This window comes from Mirounga leonina, unplaced genomic scaffold (genome assembly GCF_011800145.1).
Source record: "Mirounga leonina isolate KUSES-001 unplaced genomic scaffold, KU_Mleo_1.0 Mir_151, whole genome shotgun sequence".
Lineage (NCBI taxonomy): Eukaryota > Metazoa > Chordata > Mammalia > Carnivora > Phocidae > Mirounga > Mirounga leonina.
The window spans coordinates 34,175,148-34,199,517 of record NW_023270377.1 but is presented as its reverse complement, the minus strand read 5'-3'; the positions used below and the strand labels follow the sequence as shown (position 1 = coordinate 34,199,517).

The 24,370-nt window shown below is 39.9% G+C and overlaps 1 protein-coding gene across 1 annotated transcript; it reads right to left on the bottom strand.

Moving 5' to 3' along the window:
- Positions 1-1,555: 1,555 nt before the first annotated feature.
- Positions 1,556-23,195, bottom strand: KCTD18 (potassium channel tetramerization domain containing 18). The gene is made up of 7 exons (XM_035007438.1): positions 23,099-23,195; positions 20,427-20,662; positions 18,805-19,016; positions 16,607-16,800; positions 15,445-15,539; positions 9,635-9,737; positions 1,556-3,201 (listed from the first exon to the last, which is right to left on the bottom strand). The coding sequence occupies exons 2-7, from the start codon at positions 20,584-20,586 to the stop codon at positions 2,718-2,720; spliced, it is 1,248 nt and encodes a 415-aa protein (XP_034863329.1). The 5' UTR covers positions 20,587-20,662; positions 23,099-23,195; the 3' UTR covers positions 1,556-2,717.
- Positions 23,196-24,370: the final 1,175 nt, after the last annotated feature.

Here is a 24,370-nt window from a genome sequence, read left to right as displayed (position 1 = left end):
GGGGGGCGGAGCAGGGGATTGCCTTAACTGTTCAGAAATTCACTGAAGGACTACCATGTACCAGGCGGTGCACATAGAGAGGCAACGGAGTCCCCTCTCGAGTAGGAAAAGCATGTAATCTAATACTTTAATACTTTCCTGCTCAAAAACTTTAAATATTAAACAAATTCACATTTTTAGTCTACTTCCTCCGTCTACTGTTTCCTTTGGTCATTCTGTGGATATCAGATTATGGGCCAAAACATGGGGTTGAGATGGGGGGTGTCAGCCTTTATTTTGTTCAACCTCATTTTTTTCTTGATCTTGAAAGAACTGGGAAAGACGACCTTCATTATGTTGTTGTTCTGAAACTAAGAAGCAAAATGAACACAATAAAATAGAATATATGAAAATACTTTCTAAAACTGTAGTGTAAGGTAATATTGAACCGAAAACTTACTATTTACAAATATGAAATATAAACTGTCAGCCTTAGGCTCTCCATGATATAACTAACCAGCTTTAATCTGGGCAAAGGTTACCTGAAAGGGCATCATAGTCAAATATCTTTTTTTGATATGAGCAATAACTAAATATCCTACACTCACCACTAAAAATTTCTGTTGTGTCCTCTGACCCAACAACTGCACAAACCTACATTCCCAAAGTAAGGACACTGAACCATTATTTATAAAGCACACTTTCCCATTTCTTATTTTTCATTTTCCAGGAAGAACAGTGGGTTATGATGAGTTATTCCTTTGTGTCTGCAGAATCTTGAGAAATGTGTTTTCATGCAAAAGTACCTAATCCCCAAGGAACCACTCCAACAAAAGTAATGTTCAAGTTACTTGAGCATTCTGAATTCGACTTTGACTCCTGATCCCCAGAAGGGGCCACTTGTTCCTTTCCACCTCAGCTGCACCACAGCCTGGTAGCTATTTCAAAAACTCTTCTGCTTGTTAAGACTAGATGTGCTAAATAGACGTCCTTTAAGCTGTTAGTGGCAAAGAAGAGCAGGCTGTTCACAGACTCACCCATAAGCACAGGCACACCTCGTTTAATTGCACTTTGCTTTATTGTGTGCTTCATAGATACTGCATTTCTTACAGATTGAAGGTTTCGTGGCAACTTTGCATCAAGCAAGTCTATTGGTACCATTGGTATAAAATAATACTCTTATACGAATCAGCAATTCAAAATGCCCTAGATCAAGCAATATTAGTAACATCGGAAATGGCAGTTCTCCAAATTCACTGTGATCTTTGATTTTCAGAATGCTTGCATTCTTTATAATAGTATTTTTCAAGGTGACTAAATATTTTTTATATTCTACAGGGAAATGTCATTCATGAACCATCAGTTGAATATTCACTTTTTTCTAGCCAAATAAAACACCTATTTTAAAAGGCTGCTGGTATCTGGATAGCTATCTGAAATTGGTTTAATTATTTCATATATTATCTAGACAAGAAAGCAATTTTGTAACCAGAAATAGATAAACTACATAAGCAAACAACCTCTCAGACTCCCAAAGGGCTGTAAGGCTTAAAAATAAGCACAGTCATGGAAAATGTTACTTTGTATGGAAAAATTTTACTTTATTTTGTAAAAAGTAATGTTTTGAGTATATTTACTCTACTCTTTCAAAGTAATGCAAGTACAATGATAAGCACTGAGTAAAAAGTACCCTGCTTTATGAACTTATTTTTAATACACTGAAGGCATACTGCTTACTGAAGGTGGAAATATGGCATCCAATTATAAAACTTAATGCGTAAGAGTAAACACATACAACTGAATAGCTGTGAAAAAATAGAGGATTAATCAAAATATTCTGTTTAAAAATATTAAGTTCAAGTTAAGTGGGAATTTTATGCATAAAAATCATATTGTATAGTCAGAATGACTCCTCAGTGGTCATTCCTGAGAAACAAGTAGTAACTTTAAAGTTAACGCTTAACTTCTTTTTCAAAGTACTTTCAGAACTTCACTATTCAAATTAAAATAAAATATTTTAACAATTCATTCCGAAGACATGTTATATAGTTCTCATCTCAAGACATCTTCTTGTGATGTATAAATAAATCGGCTAGCAAAAAAAGGAGTAAGAAAAAAACAATCTAGGAAAAGAAAATAGTTCAATTGAGTCAGAGAACGTGTGATCTTAGATTACTGTCTTTTTTTTTTTCCTCCTCATTTCTTTTCACGAAGCCTTCTGAGACTGAAAGAAACCTGCAGGGAGTTCACCTGGGTCTGCATTTTCTCTCAAATCTCTTGGTTGTGACACAGCACAGGGAAACACGAACGTCACCCTATTTCACCAGACGGGAATATCTAACCTCATTCGGCCCTGGGCAGCAATGAGTAACACTACAAAAGTGCCTAAAGTCTATAATTACTCAGGAACAAAGTGGACTTCTCTAGTGATGATTTTACTGTACTGTTTTGTTGCCTTAATACCAATGAACCATCCAAAAAAAAAAAAAAATTAAAAACCTGAAATTCAAACTGTCAGTAGACAACCGTTTCAAAGTCGGGAGAAGTAAAGATAGGCCCAACCACGTAAACTCTCCCTCTTCCATTCCTACTTGACACAATTCATTTTTCCCGTAATGATCCTAAAGAGAAACCCAGGTTTCCACCCCCTACTGCACCAAGAAACAGCGCCACCTATTTGCAGCGCACGGCTCGGGCGCTCCGGGAGGCGAGCGGGATGTCCGGAGCCCACGCTTCCGTCAATCAGCCTGGCCCCGCCCGTTTTCAGTCCGCGCGTGCGCGCCGGGGGCTTCCGGGGCCGCCGCCGGGGGCCCCGCGGGCCTGGCTGCGGTTGCGGCTGCGGCAGGCGGGGACGGCCCGGCGGCGCGCAGTGGAGTCCGCTTCAGTTTTATCACTCGGGGCGGGGTGGCCTTCTTGTCGGAGAGCAGGACCTTGGCGGGGGGTGGGTGCGCGGCTCCGTTTTCGGCGCCCCCGGCCCCGCGAGGAGCCTGGGGCTGCCCCGGCAGCGCAGTGCCCGCGGGGGACGGAGGCTTCGGCGGCGCCGAGCGCAGCGCTGCCTTTCCGCCCGCAGACTGGAGGGCGCTGGCCGGGGACACCCTGACCGACGCCGAGTTCTTGACTTTAATTTGGGTGCTGGTGGAAGGGCCCAGGAATCTGACTGGCTTGGGACCAGTCTTACAGTTCACACCTTCGTCCTCCTCTTCATTGAACGCCATCAGTCGCCTGTGAATACAGAAGCAGGTCATGGTCAGCGTTTACAGGTTGGGTGACCCATGGAAACGTCTCCAAAGTTTTATCTTCAGGGGCAAAATCGTTTTCATCAAGAATCTGAGTCAGGTTCGGAGGGATCAGACTACCTCATCTCCTCTCCCACCAAGGTCAATAAGTAAATCACCAAGTATACGTAAGATTATTTCTGCTTGAATACAAACTCTTAAAATCACGATAATGTTAATATGAACGACAAATTAAAATTTAGTATGTTACACTGGAATTATACACTACATCACTTGGTTCCTAAGAATCCTCACGTGATCCGGAGGATAACCAGGATGATCCCAAGTTGTTGTTTTGTTTTTTTAAGAGATCTACTGAGGAAGTTTACTGAGTGTTTCACAGTCCAATAAACTCTTTGAGAAATGCTATTGCATGTTTTACTCTCCTCTTGAAACTTTACACTCTATATTAACAAAGGTTCTGAGGTCTCAAGTAAAGACACTTGATTAACTTTGTTGGATCCATATTTCCCAATAATTCTGTAATGCAACATTTGGCACCCAGTAAAATTAGCATTCTACAAAAGGCATTTTGGGAGCTGCTAGAATGGCCAAACCCATTTGAATTTTTGAATTTGAGAGGTACTGGACAAACCTTCAAAGATTCCTGAATTGAGTTTGCCATTCATGATAAAAAGTCTAAAGGTGGAGCAGTGTTTTATTTTTTTTTTAATTTTCAAAAAATTCGATTTATTTAAACAAAAAAACCCACCCTAGTTTACCCATTTCTTCCCTCCCCCACCCCTTGCCTCTGACAACCACCAATCAGTTCTTTGTATCTATCAGCTTGGATTTTTTTTTTTTTTTTTTTTTTGCTCCACATATTAGGTCACATGGTATTTGTCTTTGACTTATTTTACTTAATGCCCTCAAGTCCCATCCATGTTGTCACAAATGGCAAGATTTCATTCTTTTTTATGGCTGAAGAATACACTGTGTGTGTGTGTGTGTGTGTGTGTATCACCTCTTCTTTATCCATTCATCCATCAATTGACACTTGAATTTTTCCATTGTAAACAATATTGCAGTGAACATGGGGGTGCATATATCTGTTCAAATTACTCTTGGAATTTTGGGGGGATAAATACCCAGAAGTGAAATTGCTGGATCATATGGTAGTTTTACCTTTAATTTTTTGGAGAACCTCTATACTATTTTCCACAGTGGCTGCACCAGTTTACATTCCCACCATAAGTGCACAAGGATTCCCTTTTCTCCACATCCTTGCCAACATTTGTTATCTCCTGTCTTTTTGGTAATAGCCATCCTAACAGCTCTGAGGTGATATCTCATTGTGGTTTTGATTTGCATTTCCCTGATTATTGATGTTGAGCATCTTTTCTTTTCTTTTTTTTTAAAGATTTTATTTATTTATTTGAGAGAGAGAGAATGAGAGAGAGCACATGAGAGGGGGGAGGGTCAGAGGGAGAAGCAGACTCCCTGGCGAGCAGGGAGCCCGATGTGGGACTCGATCCAGGGACTCCAGGATCATGACCTGAGCCGAAGGCAGTCGCTTAACCAACTGAGCCACCCAGGCGCCCGAGCATCTTTTCTTGTACCTGTCAGCCTTCTTGTCTTCTTCAGAAAAATGTCTATTCAGATTTTCTGCTCATTTTTTAATCACTTTTTTTTTGCTCTTGAGTTCCTTTTTTTGCTGTATGAGTTCCTTATATATTTTGGATACTAGCTCCTTATCAGATATATGATTTGCAAATATTTTCTCCCATTCAGCAGAAAGTCTTTTTATTTGGATGGTTTCCTTTGCCATGCAGATTTTTTCAGTTTGGTATAGTCCCACTTGTTTATTTTTGCCTTTGTTGCTTTTGCTTTTGGTGTCAGATACAAAAAAATCATTGCCAAGGCCTATGTCAAGGAACTTACTCTGTTTTCTTCTAGGAGTTTTAGGACTTCAGATCTTACCTTCAAGTCTTTAATCTACTTTGAGTTAACTTTTGTGTATCGTGCAAGATAGGGATCCAGTTTCATTCTTTTGCATGTGGATATCCAGTTTTCCCAACACCATGTATTAAAGAGACTGTCCTTTCCCCATTGTGTATTTTTGGCTCTTTTTGTTGTAAACTAGATGACTATATATGTGTGGCTTTATTTCTGGGCTTTCTATTCTGTTCTTCTGATCTATGTGTCTGGTTTTATGCCAATACCATACTGTTTTAATTATTATAGTTCTGTAATATACAGTAGTCTGCCCTTTCTGCAGTTTAAATCACCCATAGTCAACCATGGTCTGGAAGCAGATGATCCTCCTTCTGACTATAATCAGAGTATCAGTAGTAGCCTAACGCTGTGTCACAATGTCATTCATACTATGACTACTAGCCTAATGCTATGTCTATGTCATTCACTTCAATTTATCTCATCATATAGGCATTTTATCATCTTACATCATCACAAGAAGGATGTACAATATTTTAAGAGACCACATTCAGATAACATTACAGTATATTGTTATAACTGTTCTATTTTATTAGTTATTGCTATTAATCTCTTACTGTGCCTAATTTATAAACTAAACACAGTACATATACAGTTCAGCACTATTGTGGTTTCAGGCGTCCACTGGAGGTCTTGGAACATATCCTGTGTGGATAAGGGGGGGGACTATGCTAATTTGAAATTAGGGACCATGAGGTTTCCAGCTTTGTCAAATCTTCTTTCTCAGGATTGCTTTGGCTCTTCACGATCTTCTGTGGTTCCATACAAATTTGAGGATTGTTTGTTCTATTTCCATAAAAAAAAAAAATGCCATTGGAATTTTGATAGGGAATGCACTGAATCTGTAGATTGCTTTGGATAGTATGGACATTTTTTCAATATTCTTCCAATCCATGAGGACAGAATATCTTCCCATTTATTTATGTTTTCTTCAATTTCTCTCACGTCTTAGAGTTTTCAAAAACAGATCTTTCACCTCCTTGGCTAAATTTATTCCTAGATGTTTTATTCTTTTTGGTGCAACTGCAAATGGGATTGTTTTCTTAATTTATCTTTCTGATAATTCATCATTAGCATAGAAACAAGATTTTGATGTATTAATTTTGTATCCTGCAAATTTACTGAATTTGTTTGTTAGTTCTAACAGTATTGATGGAGTTTTAAGGTTTTCTATGTATAATATCATGCCAACTGCAAATAGTGCCAGTTTTACTTCTTCCTTTCTAATCTGGATGCCCTTTATTTCTTTTTCTTGCCTAAATGCTCTGGCTAGGACTTCCAGCACTATGTTGAATAAAAGTGGCAAGAGTGGGTATACTTGTCTTGTTCCTGACCTTAGGGGAAAAGCTCTCAGCTTTTCACCACTGAGTATGTTGCTAGCTGTGGGCTGTTCATATATGGCTTTCTTATGTTGAAATGTAGTCCCTCTGTTCCCACTTTGTTGAGAGTTTTTATCATAAATTGTTGTTGAATTTTGTCAAATGCTTTTTCTGTATCTATTGAGATGATCATATGATTTTTGATGTGTTATCAAAACCATATGATAGATTTGTTTCAGTTCATGATGGTGATGTAGGAAAATCTTGAATTTACCTCCTCCCACAGATATACTGAGTCTACATCTATATATGGAACAATTTCCTCTTAAAAAATAAAATCCTAAAGAATAGCTGAGTGACAACTACACATCATTAGTAGAAGGAAGGCAATAAAAATTAGAGCAGAAGTATATGAAATAGAGACCATAAAGCAATAGAAAAGATCAATGAAACTAAAAGCTGGTTCTTTAAAAAGATAAAACTGACCAGCCAAGAAAAAAGAGAGAGGACTCAAATAAATAAAATCAGAAATGAAGAGGAGATGTTACAACTGATACCATGGAGATACAAAGGGTCAAAAGAGCTTACTACGAATAATTACACACCAACAAATTGGACAGCCTAGAAGAGATGGACGAATTCCTAAGGGATTAAGAGGTACAAACTTCTAGTTATAAAATAAATAAGTCATGGGGATGAAAAGTACAGCATAGGGAATACAGTCAATAATACTATATAATATTGTATGGTGACAGATGGTAACGACACTTAGCATGGTGAGCAATGCATAATGTATAGAATTGTTGATTCACTATGTTGTACATCGGAAACTAATATAACATTGTATGTCAACTATACTTCAGTGTTTTTTAAAAAAAGGAAATGAATGAATGAATGAATGAATTTTTAAAAGTTTCTAGAAACATACAACCTACCAAGACTGACTCATGATGGAATTGACAATCTAAACAGACCGATTACTAAGGAGATTGAATCAGTAATCAAAAAGCAACCAGGGCACCTGGCTGGCTCAGTCAGTGGAGCATGTGACTCCTGATCTTGGAGTCATGAGTTCAAGCCCCACATAGGGCCTAGAGCTTATTTTAAAAACAAAAACAAAACAAAAACTCCCAACAAACAAAAGTCCAGGTAAATTCTACCAAACATTTGAAGGAGATTTAATACCAATCCTTCTCAAACTTTTCCAAATAACAGGAGATGAGGGAACTCTTCCTAATTCTTTTTACGAGGCCAGGAGAACCCTGATACCAAAACCAGACAAGAACGCCACAAGAAAAGAAAATTACAGGCCAATATGCCTGGTGAACATAAATGCAATAATACTCAACAAAATATTAGCAAACCATATTGAACAGTACATTAAAAGGATTATACACCATGATCAAGTAGGATTTATTGCAGGGATGCAAGGATGGTTCAACATCTGTAAGCCAGTCAATGTGATATACCACATTAACAAAATGAAGGACAAATCACAGGGAATATTGTTTGAAATGACCTTAAAACTGTCAAACAACCACTGCTGAAACCCTGCCTACTCCTACTGCTTGCATCAGTTTCACTTCACAAAGATCATCTCCTGAACAGAAAGTTCCCCCAAGTCTTCTCCCTCTCATCAAAATGGCATGGTGATCTGAACACCGACATGTCGTAGAGAATGCAAATATAATATATTCAACCCTAAAACTACTGAACATAACTAAATTTTCTCAAGTGACTCAAATGATTCTTTGGGACCTTGCAGTTGCTTCTAAGTCATCATTATCTTATCCATGAATCAAAAATAATGCTTAATAAACCAAAGAAAAGACAACACAGAGGAGAATCTCCCTAAGACCATTCCTGCCTGTTTTTTCAGTCCACATCTTCCACTAGACTCTTGACCAAGGTTTCCCAACCTTAGCATTATTACCATTTATGGCGGGATAAATCTTTGGTGTGGGTGCTGCCTGTGCACCCTATGACGTTTGGCAGCGTCCCTGGCCACTACTTACTAGGTGCCAGCAGCATCTCCCACCCGACAGTGTCTCGAAACATTGCCGAATATGCCCTGTGGGACAAAACTGCCCCCATTTGAGAACCACTGCTTGAGACCCAAACAATATTTGTTAACTGCAAGGTCAAAAAGCAAAATAATGATAGGACGCCTGGGTGGCTCAGTTGGTTAAGCAACTGCCTTCGGCTCAGGTCATGATCCTGGAGTCCCGGGATCGAGTCCCGCATCAGGCTCCCTGCTCAGCAGGGAGTCTGCTTCTCCCTCTGACCCTCCCCCCTCTCATGCTCTCTCTCTCTCTCTCTCATTCTCTCTCTCTCAAATAAATAAATAAAATCTTAAAAAAAAAAAAGCAAAATAATTATAATAAATTGAGGGCCTTTAAGAAAAAAGATCTGTTTTAACAAGAGATAATGAACCACTAAAAACTGAATAAAATTCTCTGCATTTCTGTGGAAGAGCCAAAGGGCAAAAAAAAGAAAGCAATCAGAGATTCCACAGGAGCAGTGAATCAAATTCGAGGACAAATGATAAAGAAATCGGAACATCTGAAAACCATGAATAATACCCAATAAAAAATAAATATGATTTTAAATGTATTTAAATGTATTTAAAGTGAAAAGCACAGATGTAGTGAATTTAATGCTAATAATTTCATAAAATATAAGAAATACCATTAAATAAAAATGCTATTTGTGGTAATAGGAAGGAGAAAGGAATTCAAAATAAGTCACAGGAGATTTCAAATATTAAGTCTATTAAATAAGTTTTTGACTACTGCCAATAAAGCCTAGGACTTCACTTTTATAGGGAAAAATACCACAGCATTCTCACTGTATCCACTAGTATTCTTAAAAACACACTCTCCCCAAAAGAACATACTATAACTCAGTTTTAGAGAATTATTTTCCGTTTTTACATGGTTTTGGTAACTTCGAATTTATCACAGTTTAATTTTGATGGTAAGGCAGAATACTTACCCTGGTGATTAATAAATTTAGTATGGTCAACATTATTCATTTCCCCAATAAAGGCAGTAAAACTACAGGTCACATTAAAAGAACAAAAAACAATATCAACAGAGCACAGATAACCTCTTTCGAATTGGGGCCATGTGACGGAGGCTTCCAAGTAAGGGCCGCTCTTCCAGGGTCCAACATTCTATCAGCTCATGAGGCACCCGCCAGTAGCTAACACCTGGAAGATAAAAAGGCATAATTAAGAGAGCCACTGTCCACGGCAAAAGGTTGGGCAGCACTGTTTTGTCGAAGACTAGGCAGAAAGAGTTTGAAATTCATGCCTCCCATCTGAAGAAGGTAGGTGTACACAGCAAGCGTTCCCGAGAAGAGCCAAGGTAACAGCGGCCCAGCTCATAAGCCAGGTCGAGGAATTGCCGCCTACCAGCCCCAGCTCCACCACTGATCATCAGTAGGTCGTCATACGGGTCCCGGGCAGAAGAGTGTGTGCTGTTGTTAAAGGCACAAGCTCTGGAGCCAAGACTGCCTGGGTCTGAATGCCACGTCTATCACTCACTGATCATGCAACCTTGGGAAAGTCAGTGAACTTTTCTGTGCCTAAATTTTCTCATCTATGAAATGACAATAATGGTATATACTTCATAGGTTGATTGTGATGATTAAATGAGTAAATAAACGCAAAATGCTTAGTATACTTCCTGGCACTTGAACACTTAAGAGACGTTAGGTGCCTTTATTTTATAAATCAGTGTTGACAGTCGTGTAAGGGTTGGACAGTGAGGGTTATCTAACTCCCGCCCTAGCCACCTCATTGGGCTGCAGTAATCATCAAGTCAGGTATATTTTGTGAACCACTCTGTAAAAGGCAACCACTATATAAATATGAGCGATCACTACCCTATAAGCACCTTTTCAAACAAGAATAATCTGAGTTAATGTGTTAGGCCAAGATTGTGGTCAAACTCATTTTAATTTTTAAATCAGCTAAGTTTCTGAATGAAAGTTGGAAATGTATTTTTATGAACCTCAAAAACATTATGCTGAGTGAAAAAAGTCAAACACAAAAGGTCATATAGGGTATGATTTCAATCACAGGAAATATCCAGAATAGGCAAATGCATTGAGACAGAAAACAGATGGGTGGTTGCCGGAGGCTGAAGACAGAAGAGAATGGGCAGTAACTGCTTATAGGTACTGGCTTTCCTTGGGGGGTGATGAAAATGTTTTGCAACTAGATAGAGATGGTGGTTATATAACACTGTTAACATAGTAAATGCCACTGAAGTGTATACTTTGATTTTATGTGAATTTCACCTCAATTTAAAAAAAAGAATCACAAAAAAGTATATATAGATGCATTTTGCATTTTAAAAGGCTTAAAAAATAACGTTGAATAAAAAATTGGCATTTTTTTAAAAAGTAACTTTTTTAAAAAGTAAAAGTACATTTTTTAAAAAAGTAACCTGAGCCAAAACCAAGAGTCCAATGCTCAACTGACTGTGCCACCCAGGCACCCCTGGTGTCTTGTTGTTTAATCATTAAAGATTTAGTGATAAATATTAACCAACTTAGCAAGCTGGGCATATAAATTATTATAATAGACATACCCAATACTCACAGAAGCCTATGGACCTCATTTTAAGACAATAATTTTCTGGAACTGCTTGATCCCAAACCTACTTAAGCTATAAAAACATTCCCAAATCTCATCCATTAAGACTTTTTTTAAGTCAGGTTTATTGAGATATAATTTACACAAAATAAAATTCTCCCTTTTAAAGTACTCAGTTCAATGGGTTTTGACAAATGTATACAAGTCATGTAATCATAGCCACAGTCAAGACGTAAAACATTTCTATCACCCCAGAAGTTCCCTTGTACCCCTTTGCAATCAATGCCCTCCCCTCCATTCCCTTGTTTTGCCTTTTCAGGGGTGGCATATAAATGGAATCATAGAGTAGAGAGCCTTTTGTTCTGGCTTCTTTAGCATGATGCTTTGAAGATTCATCCGTGTTGATATACACATTAATGATCATTTTTTTATTGCTGAGTAGTATTCCATTATATGGATACACCATAATTTACTTTAAAAACTTTTATTTTTTTCCTGCCTATAAAGTAACTCAGTTTCATTGTACAAAATTTGGATAATATAGAAAAGTACATATAAAAAAATCAAGATCAGGTGCCTGGGTAGCTCAGCCGGTTAAGCATCTGCCTTCAGCTCAGGTCATGATCCCAGGGTCCTGGGATCGAGTCCCATGTCGGGCTCCTTGCTCTGCAAGGAGTCTGCTTCTCCCTCTGCCACTCCCCCCACTCATTCTCTCAATCTCTCTCTCTCTCTCAAATAAATAAATAAAATCCTAAAAAAAATCAAGATCAATTCTAATCCTAAAACTAGGAATCATGGTTCATGACACTTTGATGAATCTGATTCGTCTTTTTCTTATTCATATCATAGGCACATAATTGAAAACATTTTATATTTAATTTTGTTTCCTGCTTTTGATCATTCCATGACAGCTTATTTTATCATGGGCATTCATCTATGTAAAAAATTATTCAAAATAATTTTAATAGCTATGCTCAACTATTTCCCATAGATGTACCAATATGTATTTAATTCTCTATTATAGACATTTATATTGCCTTTATTTTTTCTCTATTATGAATAATGCTTAATTGAACAATCTGTTCATAAATGTTTGTCTGCATTTGATTATGACCTTAGGGTAGATACCTAGAAGTAGAGTTATCGGGTCAAAGGAAATGAACAATTTTGATGTTATGGATATGTAATGATAAATTATTTCCCAATAAAGTAATATTAACTTTCACTCCTGCCAAGAATTCATGAGAGATCTTTACTAATCTGGTATGAAAAAATTCTCATTTAATATGTATTTCATTAATAAACAATGAGTTTGAACCTCTTGCCACATGTTTACTTTCCTGGAAATTCTGTGGTCATGAACCTTGCACATTTATTTACAATAGGGGTTGAATTGATTTTCTAATCAACTTAAATAAATCTCTATTTTAGGGATACTCTTGTCTCTAAATATAATATTTTTATCTGTTTTTATTAGCCTTTTAATTTTATTATGCATTTTTGTTTTAAAGTTAATATATTAAATATGATGTAATCAAATTTATCCATTTTCGTCTTTATGATTTATTTTCCTATTAAGAAATCAGTTATTTGCTTAAGTTTCACTATAGTTTATTACAGCTTCATTTTTCATCCATAAATTCACCTGGGATTATTTTGATAAATGACATGAGGCTAAAGTTGTTTTCTCCCAAGTATATTTCTCAATTACTTATTAAATCATCTTTTTATACTGATATTTAATACTCCTTATCACATAGTATTTTATTCTTGTAAGTTCACTGGGGTTTGCTTCTGATCTCTGCATCTATTATTGTACCAGAAACATATGGTTCTTCTTATGACAAATCTCTATATAGTATTTTTACTATCACACAGTTATAGACTCATTCCTCTAATGACTGCTACTTCCCAAAATGTTCCTATTTCACTGGCTTATTCTTTCAAAGGAATTTTGGAATCATTTCCTCAAGATTCCCAAAGAGTTCCACTGATATTTTGGTAGGAATTGCATTAAACCTGTAACTTAATCTGAGAAGAACTGACGTCTTTATAATGAATATTATAAAATCTGTCTGAATAGCTTTCCCATTCGGGAGCATGGTATGTCTCACCATAATCTTTGTCTTCTTTTTTTTTATAGATGGATGGATGAATTGATGGATGGATAAATATATTTGAGCAGTTTTCTTCACAAAAGACTCCACAAAAGCATTTCTTGATAGGTCAGTCCTAGTGATTTTGTTGTTTATTGCTATTGTGAATGGGATTTTCTCCTGTAAGTTCTAACTAATCTATCATAAGTAAGCTGGTCTTTGTTTAGTCATATTGTATCCAGCTAGTTTGGTCTACTCAACTCATCATTTAAAATACCTTTAGTTGATTCCTTTGGGTTTTCTAAAAAGACATACTGTCCCCAAATAATAACTGTCTTCTTCCTTCTAATAATTCTTTCTCTTTCTGTTTCCCGTCTGATGGCTTTGCACAGGCCTTCCAGAACGGTGTTAAATACCAATGATACTTCATTACATGCTCTCAAAAAAGTTAAAATCAGTCTTCCACTCTGTGAGCCAGTAAGACCAGCTCTCCACTTCGGCTTCCTGGGTCAGTGGAGAAAGAATCCCAGACAGGGCCCCCCCACAAAACCTCCGGGGTCATCTGCCAGTCCAGAGCCACAACAGGAGACACAGAGAACACCGGGGGGTTTGTTCCTTAACTTAAGCCTAAGTGTCTTAAAGTCAATTAAATCTAAAATGAAAAACTTAAAAGAGAATAGCACTTGTTTTCTATCTGTTTGAGGGGTCTGATTTAGAAAAAAAAATAAAGGAGGAAAAGGGAGGGGGACAAAGTCAAGGAAAGGAAGAGGGTTGGTACTAGCACCTCGCCTGAAAGGGAAACAGGTGATGGGAGAGTTTTTAAAAGCCTCCTCCTCTCCTTTATTCAATCTCATGTGACTTGCAATGTCGGTCTCTACCAGCTTTGAAGATCATTTGAGGACCAAGATGTGTCTTATTTATCTGTGGACCCAACTTTAGGACTTCTTATAGGGTTTGCACGACACTCAATACGTACTTGTTAATTAAGAAAAAAAAAAAAAAAACTTAGGCACAGAACAGTTAACCCTCTGTTTTATCCTTACAAGTGGCATGCCCTCTCTGAGACTCAGTTTTCTCATCAGTAAAGTGATAAACAGCATCCAGAATTGTTTTAAGACTAAGAGGTACTGAATGTAAACCACTCATCACACTGGATCCTAAACAGCATTATTATTATCAAATGATATGAGCAGTTGGTAAAAATGGTCAAACTTCAAAGTGTGCATTTAAAGATGATTGTTTCCTAAGCGTTCTTCAGACATCTGTGGCATTATTTTCATTTTCTCTCTTTTTTTAGATTTTTCCTTTTTTTAAGATTTTACTTTTAAGTAATCTCTATACGTAACATGGGGCTTGACTCACAACCCCGAGATCAGGAGTTGCATACTCTGCCAACTGAGCCAGCCAGGCACCCCTCCTTTTTTTTTTTTTGATTGTACACTGTATGCTTAAATTAAAGGTATACTTCCTAGGAACAATGCTAGGCACACAGTAGGTGCCAAATTAACTGCTGTTTAATTGAACTAAATAAGCTTAACTAACAGATGCTGAAATTACAAACTATTTTTTAGGTTACTGGATTATAAACTATTAGTAATAGCTAGCAACTCAGGGATCTAAAGATTTTTTTTTAAGATTTATTTATTTATTTTAGAGAGAGAGAGCAGGCGGAAGGGGCAGAGGGAAAGGGAGAGACTGTCCCAAGCAGACTCTGTGCTAAGCATGGAGCCTGACGAGGGGCTAGATCTCATGACCCTGAGACCAGGACCGAGCTGAAACCAAGTCAGAAGCTTAACTGACTGAGGCACCCAGGCACCCCAAGGGGTCTAAAGATTTTTTTTTTTTAAGATTTTATTTATTTATTTGACAGAGAGAGACACAGCGAGAGAGGGAACACAAGCAAGGGGAGTGGGAGAGGGAGAAGCAGGCTTCCCGCCGAGCAGGGAGCCCGATGTGGGGCTCGATCCCAGGATCCCAGGATCATGACCTGAGCTGAAGGCAGACGCTTAATGACTGAGCCACCCAGGTGCCCCAGGTCTAAAGATTTTTAAGTAAACTGCCTCAATCAATGATATTATGAGGTGGCAAATACACAAAGAAATACTTGACCTATACAAAGAAATACTTTCTAAAAAAGAGAAATGCAGCATTTGTGCTTACTTTGTTTTATTAAGGAAAAAATCTACCTTCTGCCATGAAATAAAAGAATTGTACTATACCTTTTCCTTCCCAGGCATCAAAGGCATCCATCATTTTCTTCAGTTCAGCTACTGAATAATAGCTCCAAATGTACTGAACATTATTTCCCGCCTCTCTAGAAATATTGCAAAAGGTGATGAAAACATACTACCTAAGTATGAATGTGTACACACACACACACACACACACACGTATAACTAATAGATACTCACCAAGTGCTTGTTAATTAAGGGGAAAAATATATTGGTATTGAATAGTTGTTCTTCTGTGACCCTTCCTTAAGCATATAGATAATATACTATGTATCATATACTATGAGTATAATATACTATACTCATGCTGACCTACATCTGATCTCTTTTTACTGTGGTGAAGTACTTATTAATTCCACAATATAGACTGCAGACAAATTAACAAATTTTTAAAAATAAGTTTTTTAAAAAAATTACCTAACCCCAGGAAAATTTTAAAAGATCCGCCTTTGACTAAAACTTTCATAGCATTATGCCAGGCACTCCCATATCTTATATAAACATCCTGTAAAGAATTCAGAAAACGATAACATATTTAATCACCTAATAAGCAAGTTCATGTGGTCATTCATTGGTCACTGATATGTGACCCAATCCAACCATCCAGAGAATTAAAAAAACAAAAGGACTGCTAAGTGAATTGACCAATGTTAAGTAAATTTACAGAAAAAGTATTAAGAGAATAACCATTAAGAATTTGACATGTTCGAGTCATAGAATTTTAAGGCTGGGAGGGACCAGGGAAGTTCTTCATCATTTCTCAGAACAGGACACCAAGGCACAGGCCAGTCCTGGGTCACTTGGCGGGCCTGCTGACTTCTGAGCAGTGCTTCTGCTCCTGGACGATGGTCCAGAGGAGACAGCCAGGCAGGTGGCTTTGCTTTTCTTTCTTTCCTTTTTTTCTAAAGTCTCTCAGGGGCTTCTGATGCCCACTCCCAGTTGAGAGGCAATATACTAGACCACCGTGGATGTCCTATAGCTTACATATACATCATGAAGTGGGCTGGGCTCGCCAGCCATGAGGGCTCATGCTGCTTGTTGCCGGGTGTTGATGATCTTCTCTAGTCAACCACATACTCCATTCAGTAACACCTCTTACAAGACACCAAGACTTTATTTTGTTCCTTTTCATATTTAAATATGGACATACCTTTTAAAAATGCTTTTACTGTGAATTCTTCCTCCCAGCTGCTTATCAATAGCATCTGTTCCATCAGTTTTTGTGGAATATACACCAATAATTCTACTCTCACAGCTTGCACCAGATGTGTTAAGATAGTGAAGAACCCAAACTGTTGGCTTATTGCAAACTAAACCATATGAATCACAGAAGTCTGTTAGAGCCTGGAGCAAAAAAATATACAAAATTTGAATTTAATTCTGGAGTAAAGTAAAAATGAATTTGCTCTATTACCAGTTGGTCATAAGGGAAATAAAAGATTATAAATTTCGGCCTAGTCTTTATGCCTTGAAAAACCAAACATGCTTTTGTTGAACTTGGGGTGTGGGTGGGGCAAATCACAAAAGGCATCACCCAAAAACCCAACACCTTTTCCTCTACAGAATCCTTTCCCACATAGAAATTGTATTTTCCTTCCTCCTCCTTTAGCCTCACTACCAACATTATTTTTAATTTTAAAATCTTCGTATGACTAAAAGACCTTTCTCTTTTCCCTTTATTTTCCCCCAATTTCCCATTTGACTCAATCTTCTTTTCACCTTCCACTGACTAAGGCTCATGGTTGATGCTTATTTTTAACTCCACGTCCAATCATGAATTAACCAGATTAACTTGTTCTTTTCCACTGAAAGATATGAATATACGAACTCAATGCAAACTATAAGAACTCCTTTGGCATTTATCTACCTATTCATTCATCCACTTGACTATTAAGAAGGTACGAATGTGGTGAGCGGTGTCTAAGGTCCTGGATACAGCGTTCCAGCCCTGCTTGAGTTTATAGCTAAGGTAAAAGAAAGACAGTTGACAAGCTGTCAGGACACAGTGTAAGTGCTACCAGGTGAGCCGGTGAAGTGCTAAGGGACACAGAGCAGTAGGGCTTCGCCCAGGGGAGTGGCAAGGGCCTCCCCTGGGAGAAACAGCATCATTCCTGCGAGCGCCCTGAGGACCAGCACTTTTGTTAGTATCCTGAGGGCCTGGAACAGTGCCTGACACAAAGGAGATGCGTAATATTTACTGACTCAAGTGAATGAAAATAGGACACTAACATGTCTTACATTTTCATTTAATATTGCTGTCTAACTGCAGTTGTATTTCTTTGTGTCCCACACAGTCCCTAGAGCAGTGCTCTATGCACCTAAGACATCTGAGATAAGTATGTGTTGGCTGACATGGTGAATGTGCACATGCTGTGTCCTCTTTGCATACAAAACAGAAATAAAAGACTACAGAGTTGAGACTTCAGAAGATGAATGTTAACCCACCCCAACTTTCCAGTCAGGTGTTTTAGCCCCAATCTGCAGATGTGGCAAACAGCACCAAATAACTGATGACTCAATTTCTAAATAACTTCAGTAGCAGAACCCATACAACCATGAAAATCCTGAAGGGGATCTGGAACCAAATCAACTTTCTCTTCACACTACACTCCTAATAACCATACCACCGGCTTGCTCTCCTAAGCCAATGTCCAAATCAAATCAATTCAGATCAGTTCTCACTATTATTAATTATCTAGGAAAAATATTTTCCTTTTAGATCCCTAAAGGTGCTAAAAGCAAATATAATACTTATCGATAAGACAAAAACAGGTAGTGAAGCTTTCCAAGTCATGTAAAGATCTTTAAAATGTGATTTAAAGGAGAAGCATCTTTAAAAAAAGATTTATTGATCTCAAAGTGAATTAATCAAACCGATGTTTTAACTTAGTAACAAACTGCTACACTCACTAAATCAGGTAGGAGATTTTATACAGTCATTTCTTTATCACGACCATTCTTTTAAAAAGTCATTTCAGTAAATAAAATAAAACCCTATACCCTTATATACTACAGTATTGCTGTTAATTTACAAAGAACCTAAAGAGCAGAATATTTCTATCTAAAAAGCCATCAAAAGACATTAATCTTCAATGAGAGATAAAGACTCCATAAACTTCTAAACTGAGTGGCAATGTAATACACTTCCCTAGAACATAGGACTTTGGCCTTAAAAAAATTAGTAGTAATTAAGAAAAGTGTCTTCAAAAGTTAGAAAAAGTAAAACTTTCCCATGTTTGGCTTATGTGGCAACACAGGCTATGCAAAATAACACACACTGCTTTGTGTATTAGCATGTAGATATATGTATACATATATATTTTTTAAAACTTAAGAAAATGCCAAGACCTTTTTAAGTTCTATATTTGACCTTAAAGAATATGTCTCCATTTCATTGGCCAAGTGGTCAGACAGGCTATATGGGTAAGGGATGCCAAAGTAATCAGCCTCCTCCTGCAGAGCACCACGGGTTTGCTCATCTGTGGGAACGTGAACTTCTCCATGAAGATAATCCAAAAGGTATTTAAACAGATGTCCATCACGGTCAATAACACAAGCCCCTAGAAAACATTCAGTTCAAAAATCATTGCATAGATACATATGACCATAGATAAAATTTCAACATGTCAAACTAAAATCAGACTGAAGACCTCTACAATTAGAAACGTTTCTTTCTCACAAGAAAGTTAAGAGCTACTGTTCAAATGGGTTTAGTCAAATTTGGTGATCCTGTTTTCTCACCTACCATACAGGAACGTGTGTTCCGAGGTCCATTTGGGATTTTGGATGCAATGACCATATTCCCACTGTGGCCCTTCAAAAGCCACGGAGACCCCAGACTGCCCCTGAAATGTAAGCTCGCCCCTAACCTCAGCCCTGCCCAGCCAGGAAAGATGTATGGAGTGCCTCCCTAATGATGGCATGCCCATTAATACGTCATGTTTGGCTGGAAGTCGACTGGGAGTGTCACTGACATATAAACCCAGAGCTCCTAATGCTACGCTGGCACTCCTTTATGACAATTTAGCCAAGTTGGTGTGAGGTTACTCAATAATTCCTTTTCTCCCTTGATTAACTTAGAAGCGATTAACTAAAACTTGGGGACAGAGCAAAAACGCAGTCCCTGCTTACCATCTTTCCACCAACAACCTTCCTGCCCACATGGCCATCAAGCCCTGGGCGCCAGCCATTGGTGTTTCCCATTCATTCAACTGCCCTTCAGCTGGCAAAGCACTCTCTCAAGACCCAGGGTTACTAACAGCCCCTCATGCTCAAGACTCCTCACTCCCTCTCTTCTGACACAGAAGCCAGAGTGGGTTGTCCGGGCCCCAGAACACCGAAGAGGTGCAAAATGCCTTACTGGCCTTGCTGAGGTTTCTCTACAACCAGTAGTAGGTTCAGTCAACACTGGAGCACTCCAAGCAGGGACGGCAGCACAGATCCCTACCCCGCTTCTTCTGGAACACCAGCGTTTAGTCCTCTGCCACTAGGTGACTGACATTTTCTGTGTGCACGTGAGCCCACACAAGGCTACGCAGCTAGATGAGGTGGCAGGTTTCACACTAAAGCTCACTGCTGCCGACTGCCCCGGGAGCGAGGAGGGCGGCTGCTTTCTCCAGAGAAATCAGTGTGTTCACCTGAAGAACACAGACAGAAGCCTCCATGCCTTTATCCATGGAGTTGCATGGATGGAACAACTTTCCAAATATAATCTGTCACCATAATGAGGTCATGGTGGGCCTTTACACGCGTTCGTTGTCTTGTCAACTTGTAGTGACAGCATCACAGATTCTGGAAACTGGTATTTCATTTCTCCATGTATTTAATAAATCTCCACTCAGCCCTAATGGTCTCAATAATTAGTACACTGGTCGAATGCATTCTATTGCAATTATGAAAACCAAAGGGAATTTAAACTAGACTATTGTAATGAGTATTTATGATCATGCTTACAGACTTTAGATATTTACCCGATTCATCTGTTTTTAGAGGAAAACGACCACTGAACATGGATGCCAGCATCGAGTCTTTAAAGCGGCACAAGGACTCACGTCTGGCTGTGTAAATACAGCCGCCCACATTCAGTCGAAGAATATCTAACACCTTTTCTTCTGCCTTGTGACCTTCCATTGTTCCCAGCAACACCTTAATTTTTGCCTTCAAACGCTTTCAGAAAGTGCAAAATAAGGGTGGTCCGGGTCCACCTCTGTGAAAACAAAGAACAGTCACTGCTGACATTTCCAACAGTACACTAAGTAGATAATAAATACATTTTAATGTGACTTAAATTCCTCAGCACTGACAATATTGAAGGACTTTATAAAATATGAAAGAAGTTTGAGATATGCTGGGAAGCTGGAAAACTGGCTCAAGAGTATTTGTAAATGATAAACTATCACCAACCAAATCATAGCTATTGAAATGATTGTATAAGGAATTAAACAAAATAGTGCATTGTCTGTCACATATAAAGCAAAGGTGAAGTTTGCTTATGTTCTTTGATATTCACATATCTTTTAAAGCTATAGTAAGTCTGAGGGAGCTGTCTAGACTGCAGAGGGGGGCAGCATGTAGCATGGGATTAGGCTACGAGGCTCTACCACTTACTGGGAGGGGCAAATACTTATCTGCCTCTGCCGGTTTCCTCATCTATAAAATGGAGCCAGGGATGGTGCCTACCTCAACGGACTATCAGAGGATTAACTGACAGAACATATAAAAAGCTAAGATAAGCTGACAGAACATATAGAACAGTCTCTGGCTCAGAGTAAGTACTCAATAAATGATAAATGTTATCTATAATGATATAAATTTTACCATAAAGTGTATACAGAGGGACTGATATTGGCTCTGGAGATTTAAGGAGACATAACAGCAGAAATTATTAACAATGGTAATTGTAGTTCCTAGGTTAACTAAGGAATACATAATTTATCAACTGAGATCAGAATTTTATGTATACCAGTAGCCAGACTGGTCCAGAAGAGCAACAGGTAACACCTGTAAATCATCTGGCTTCTCCAGTCAAAAATGCCTGAAGCTTTAGAGAAGTTTTAAGGATTTGACTTCTTAATCCTCTCTGGAGATGGATGAACCACAGGTGACTGTGGTGTTTCTATGGAACCTAAAACAATACTGTGATGAAAAAGGTACTCCTGATGTAACTGCACATTTCACAGCAAATGTAAAATGGCTGTCAAGAGGCTCAACTATATTCATGGCAACTCACTTTTACTATGCGATCAACAAGCATCATTTTGTAGATGCTCCAATTTAGCCAATCTCCAATGAATTGGGAAAAGGAGACCGCTGGTGTCTGACGAAAACAATGTGTGTCAAACATGGTCAGCAGACAGAAACTCTTATGGACCAATGGTCCAGCTTTCAAAAACCACCTATCAATGTGACTTCTTTGGCTGCCTCGAAGTCCTAGGAGCAACCGGGCAATGATCCATGTGAGAGAACCACCTCTGAAGCATGGGATGGACCCGGCTCATGCTGCCCCAATTACCAGCTCCCTGGAATCCGTCTCTTCTTCAAAGCCACAGGCAAATCTCACTACTTGCATGACCTTCCCAAGCACCCCCAGTTAGAATCTGTGCACAGTCCACCAAATATACTTTGTACCTCTCTGCACGTTTTATCTCATTTATTTAATCCCTAATTTGGGGGACCAAAAGCCCTAGGAAGGCAGAATCTACATCACTCTTAATAACTCCCATTTACTCAATACTTATTAGGTGCCAGTTACTGCAGGAGACACTTGGCAGACATTACCTAATTCACACAAAAGCGCTACTGGATAGGAATTACTGTCCCTACTGACAGATGAGGACACTGGAGAAAGAAATCGAGTGATGTGAGCAGCGTCCACACTAGGGCTGCCCCGCTGGTTAAGTGGTGGAGTCGGCCCCAATCCAGGTCAGCGGGACCAGCTCCGAGTTTTCTGCTGCACCCCACACTGCCTACTTCAGCACTGTTTCATCCCTAAGGCCCCTGACCCGGGCACTTCATTCACTAAGCATCTGTCCATCTGAAGACTTCTGTTGTGACAAAAGGAACACAGCAGCACCCTGAGTGCAAGGATTTAAGAGATAGCCCTGCCTCAGTCAGTTTCTCCTATGGCAGAGAACTATCCATCACCATTTCAAGGCCAGTCACGAGGCCCCATCCTGAAACGCACCCACAGACTCCCTGCCGTGTCGGAAATGCCCTGCCCTCTGGGGAAGTGCCCCCAAAGTGCGGTTCTGTGACCCCCTGCATCAAAACCATCAGAGTCGCTTGCTGTAAATTCAGATTCCCGGGCCACAGCACAGAGTCCGGTTCAGAAAGTCTGAGATAGAGTCGGGAGTACGCCCGCGGACCCCACTTTGAGAAACGCTGCTCAGGGCACTCGCACTCCTCCCACGATGCGGGACGAAAGGGGGAGGGGCTGGGACACCTCAAAGGCCCGCCAGGGTCTCCCCGCTGCCCGGGGGCCCCCGAATCGGCCCGAAGCCCGAGCCTGCAGCCCGGGGCGCCCGTGATATCGGCGCGATCCGGGCCCTTCCTCGGGGCGCCCCGCCGCCTCCCGGCCCGCGGCCCACCCGGCGCCCAGGTCCTCTGCACGGGCGGGGCCGGGTAGGCGGCCTCCCCGACTGACCTGCGGCCCGCCCGGCCCTCCGCGCGGCCGCCGGACGCCGCGGGGCCCGACGCGGAAGTGAGGGCCTCCTTGGCTGCTCGGCAACTCGTGGAGCGGCGCGGCCCCAGCGGCGCCCCCGTGCGGCCCGGCCCGGCGGCGACCACAGCCGGAAAGAGGGAGGCCCCGCCCCAGACGCGCCCCGCCCCGCCCCCGGGCTGGTCCCGCCCCTCAGGCCGCCTCAGCCGGCGGGCTTCGGTACGGTGTGAGTTGGGGGGCTTCGTACCTGCAGGAAAAGGCAAGACTTGGCCGAGAGACGCCGGCCTGACCCCAGAGGAATGTCGCGTCCGTGCAGAGGCTGCTTTCACACGTGAAGAAAAGAAACAACACCGAAGTTGCGATTGTTCGGGGTCAGTTAAGTGGTAAGAGTTAGGAAGAGTTATGTCTTCTCACTGCCAGGTGAGGGCGCTTCGCTCCAAACTGAGCTGCTCAATGCCGAGATTTAGTACTATACCGCATGCACTTGGATAAGTCCACTAGCTGTGGACCAGGCACTAGGAGTGAAGGACTGAACAGGACCATCAATGCCCCCGACCCATGGCACTCACAGTCTGGTGCAGTGGTCTGAAAACCTTTCCTGGGTGTGCCTGGCGGGCTCGGTCGCTAGAGCATGTGATTCTTCGCCTCGGCGTTGTGAGTTTGAGCCCCATGTTGGGGGTAGAGATTACTTAATAAATAAAAGTTTAAAAAAGACCCTCTCCCACTCCCCCTGCTTGTGTTCCTGCTCTCACTCTTTCTCTCTGTCAAATAAATAAATAAAATCTTAAAAAAAAAAGTTTAAAGAAAACTTTCTTTAAATGTTCTAGGCTTTGTGGGCCATATGCAGCTACTCAGCTTCGCTGTTGTGGTGTTAGAACAGTCATAGATAATGCCTAAATGAAAGTGACTGTGTTCCAACTCTATTTATGGACACTGGAATTTGAATTTCACATAATTTTCATGTGTTGTGAAATATTCTTAAAAAATTTTTTTCAAACACTTAAATACGTAAAAACCATTCTTAGATCCTGGGCCCTACAAAAACAATTTGCTGCCTATGGGTCATAATTTGCCTACTCCTGTTCAAGTGGGAGAAACACACTAAGGGAAGTGGTTACAGAGAGTGGTAACTACTTGAGAGGAAATAGGATAATGTTGGGTGGAGAAGGCCCTGCTGATGAGGGGGCATTTAAGTTGAGCACTAAGGATGAAAATGAGCCCACCCTCTGAAGAGATGGGGGAAGAGTAATTTATGAA

Bases quoted from the DNA above. Each gene is read 5' to 3' on its own strand.
- KCTD18 (XM_035007438.1), bottom strand. From the start codon at position 20,586: ATGGAAGGTCACAAGGCAGAAGAAAAGGTGTTAGATATTCTTCGACTG. The intron at 16,801-18,804 runs GTCTTGGCATTT...TTTTTGCTCCAG, and splicing joins CAAATATAGAACTTAAAAAG to GCTCTAACAGACTTCTGTGA. The intron at 15,540-16,606 runs GTATGTCCATAT...CAATATTTCTAG, and splicing joins AGTAAAAGCATTTTTAAAAG to AGAGGCGGGAAATAATGTTC.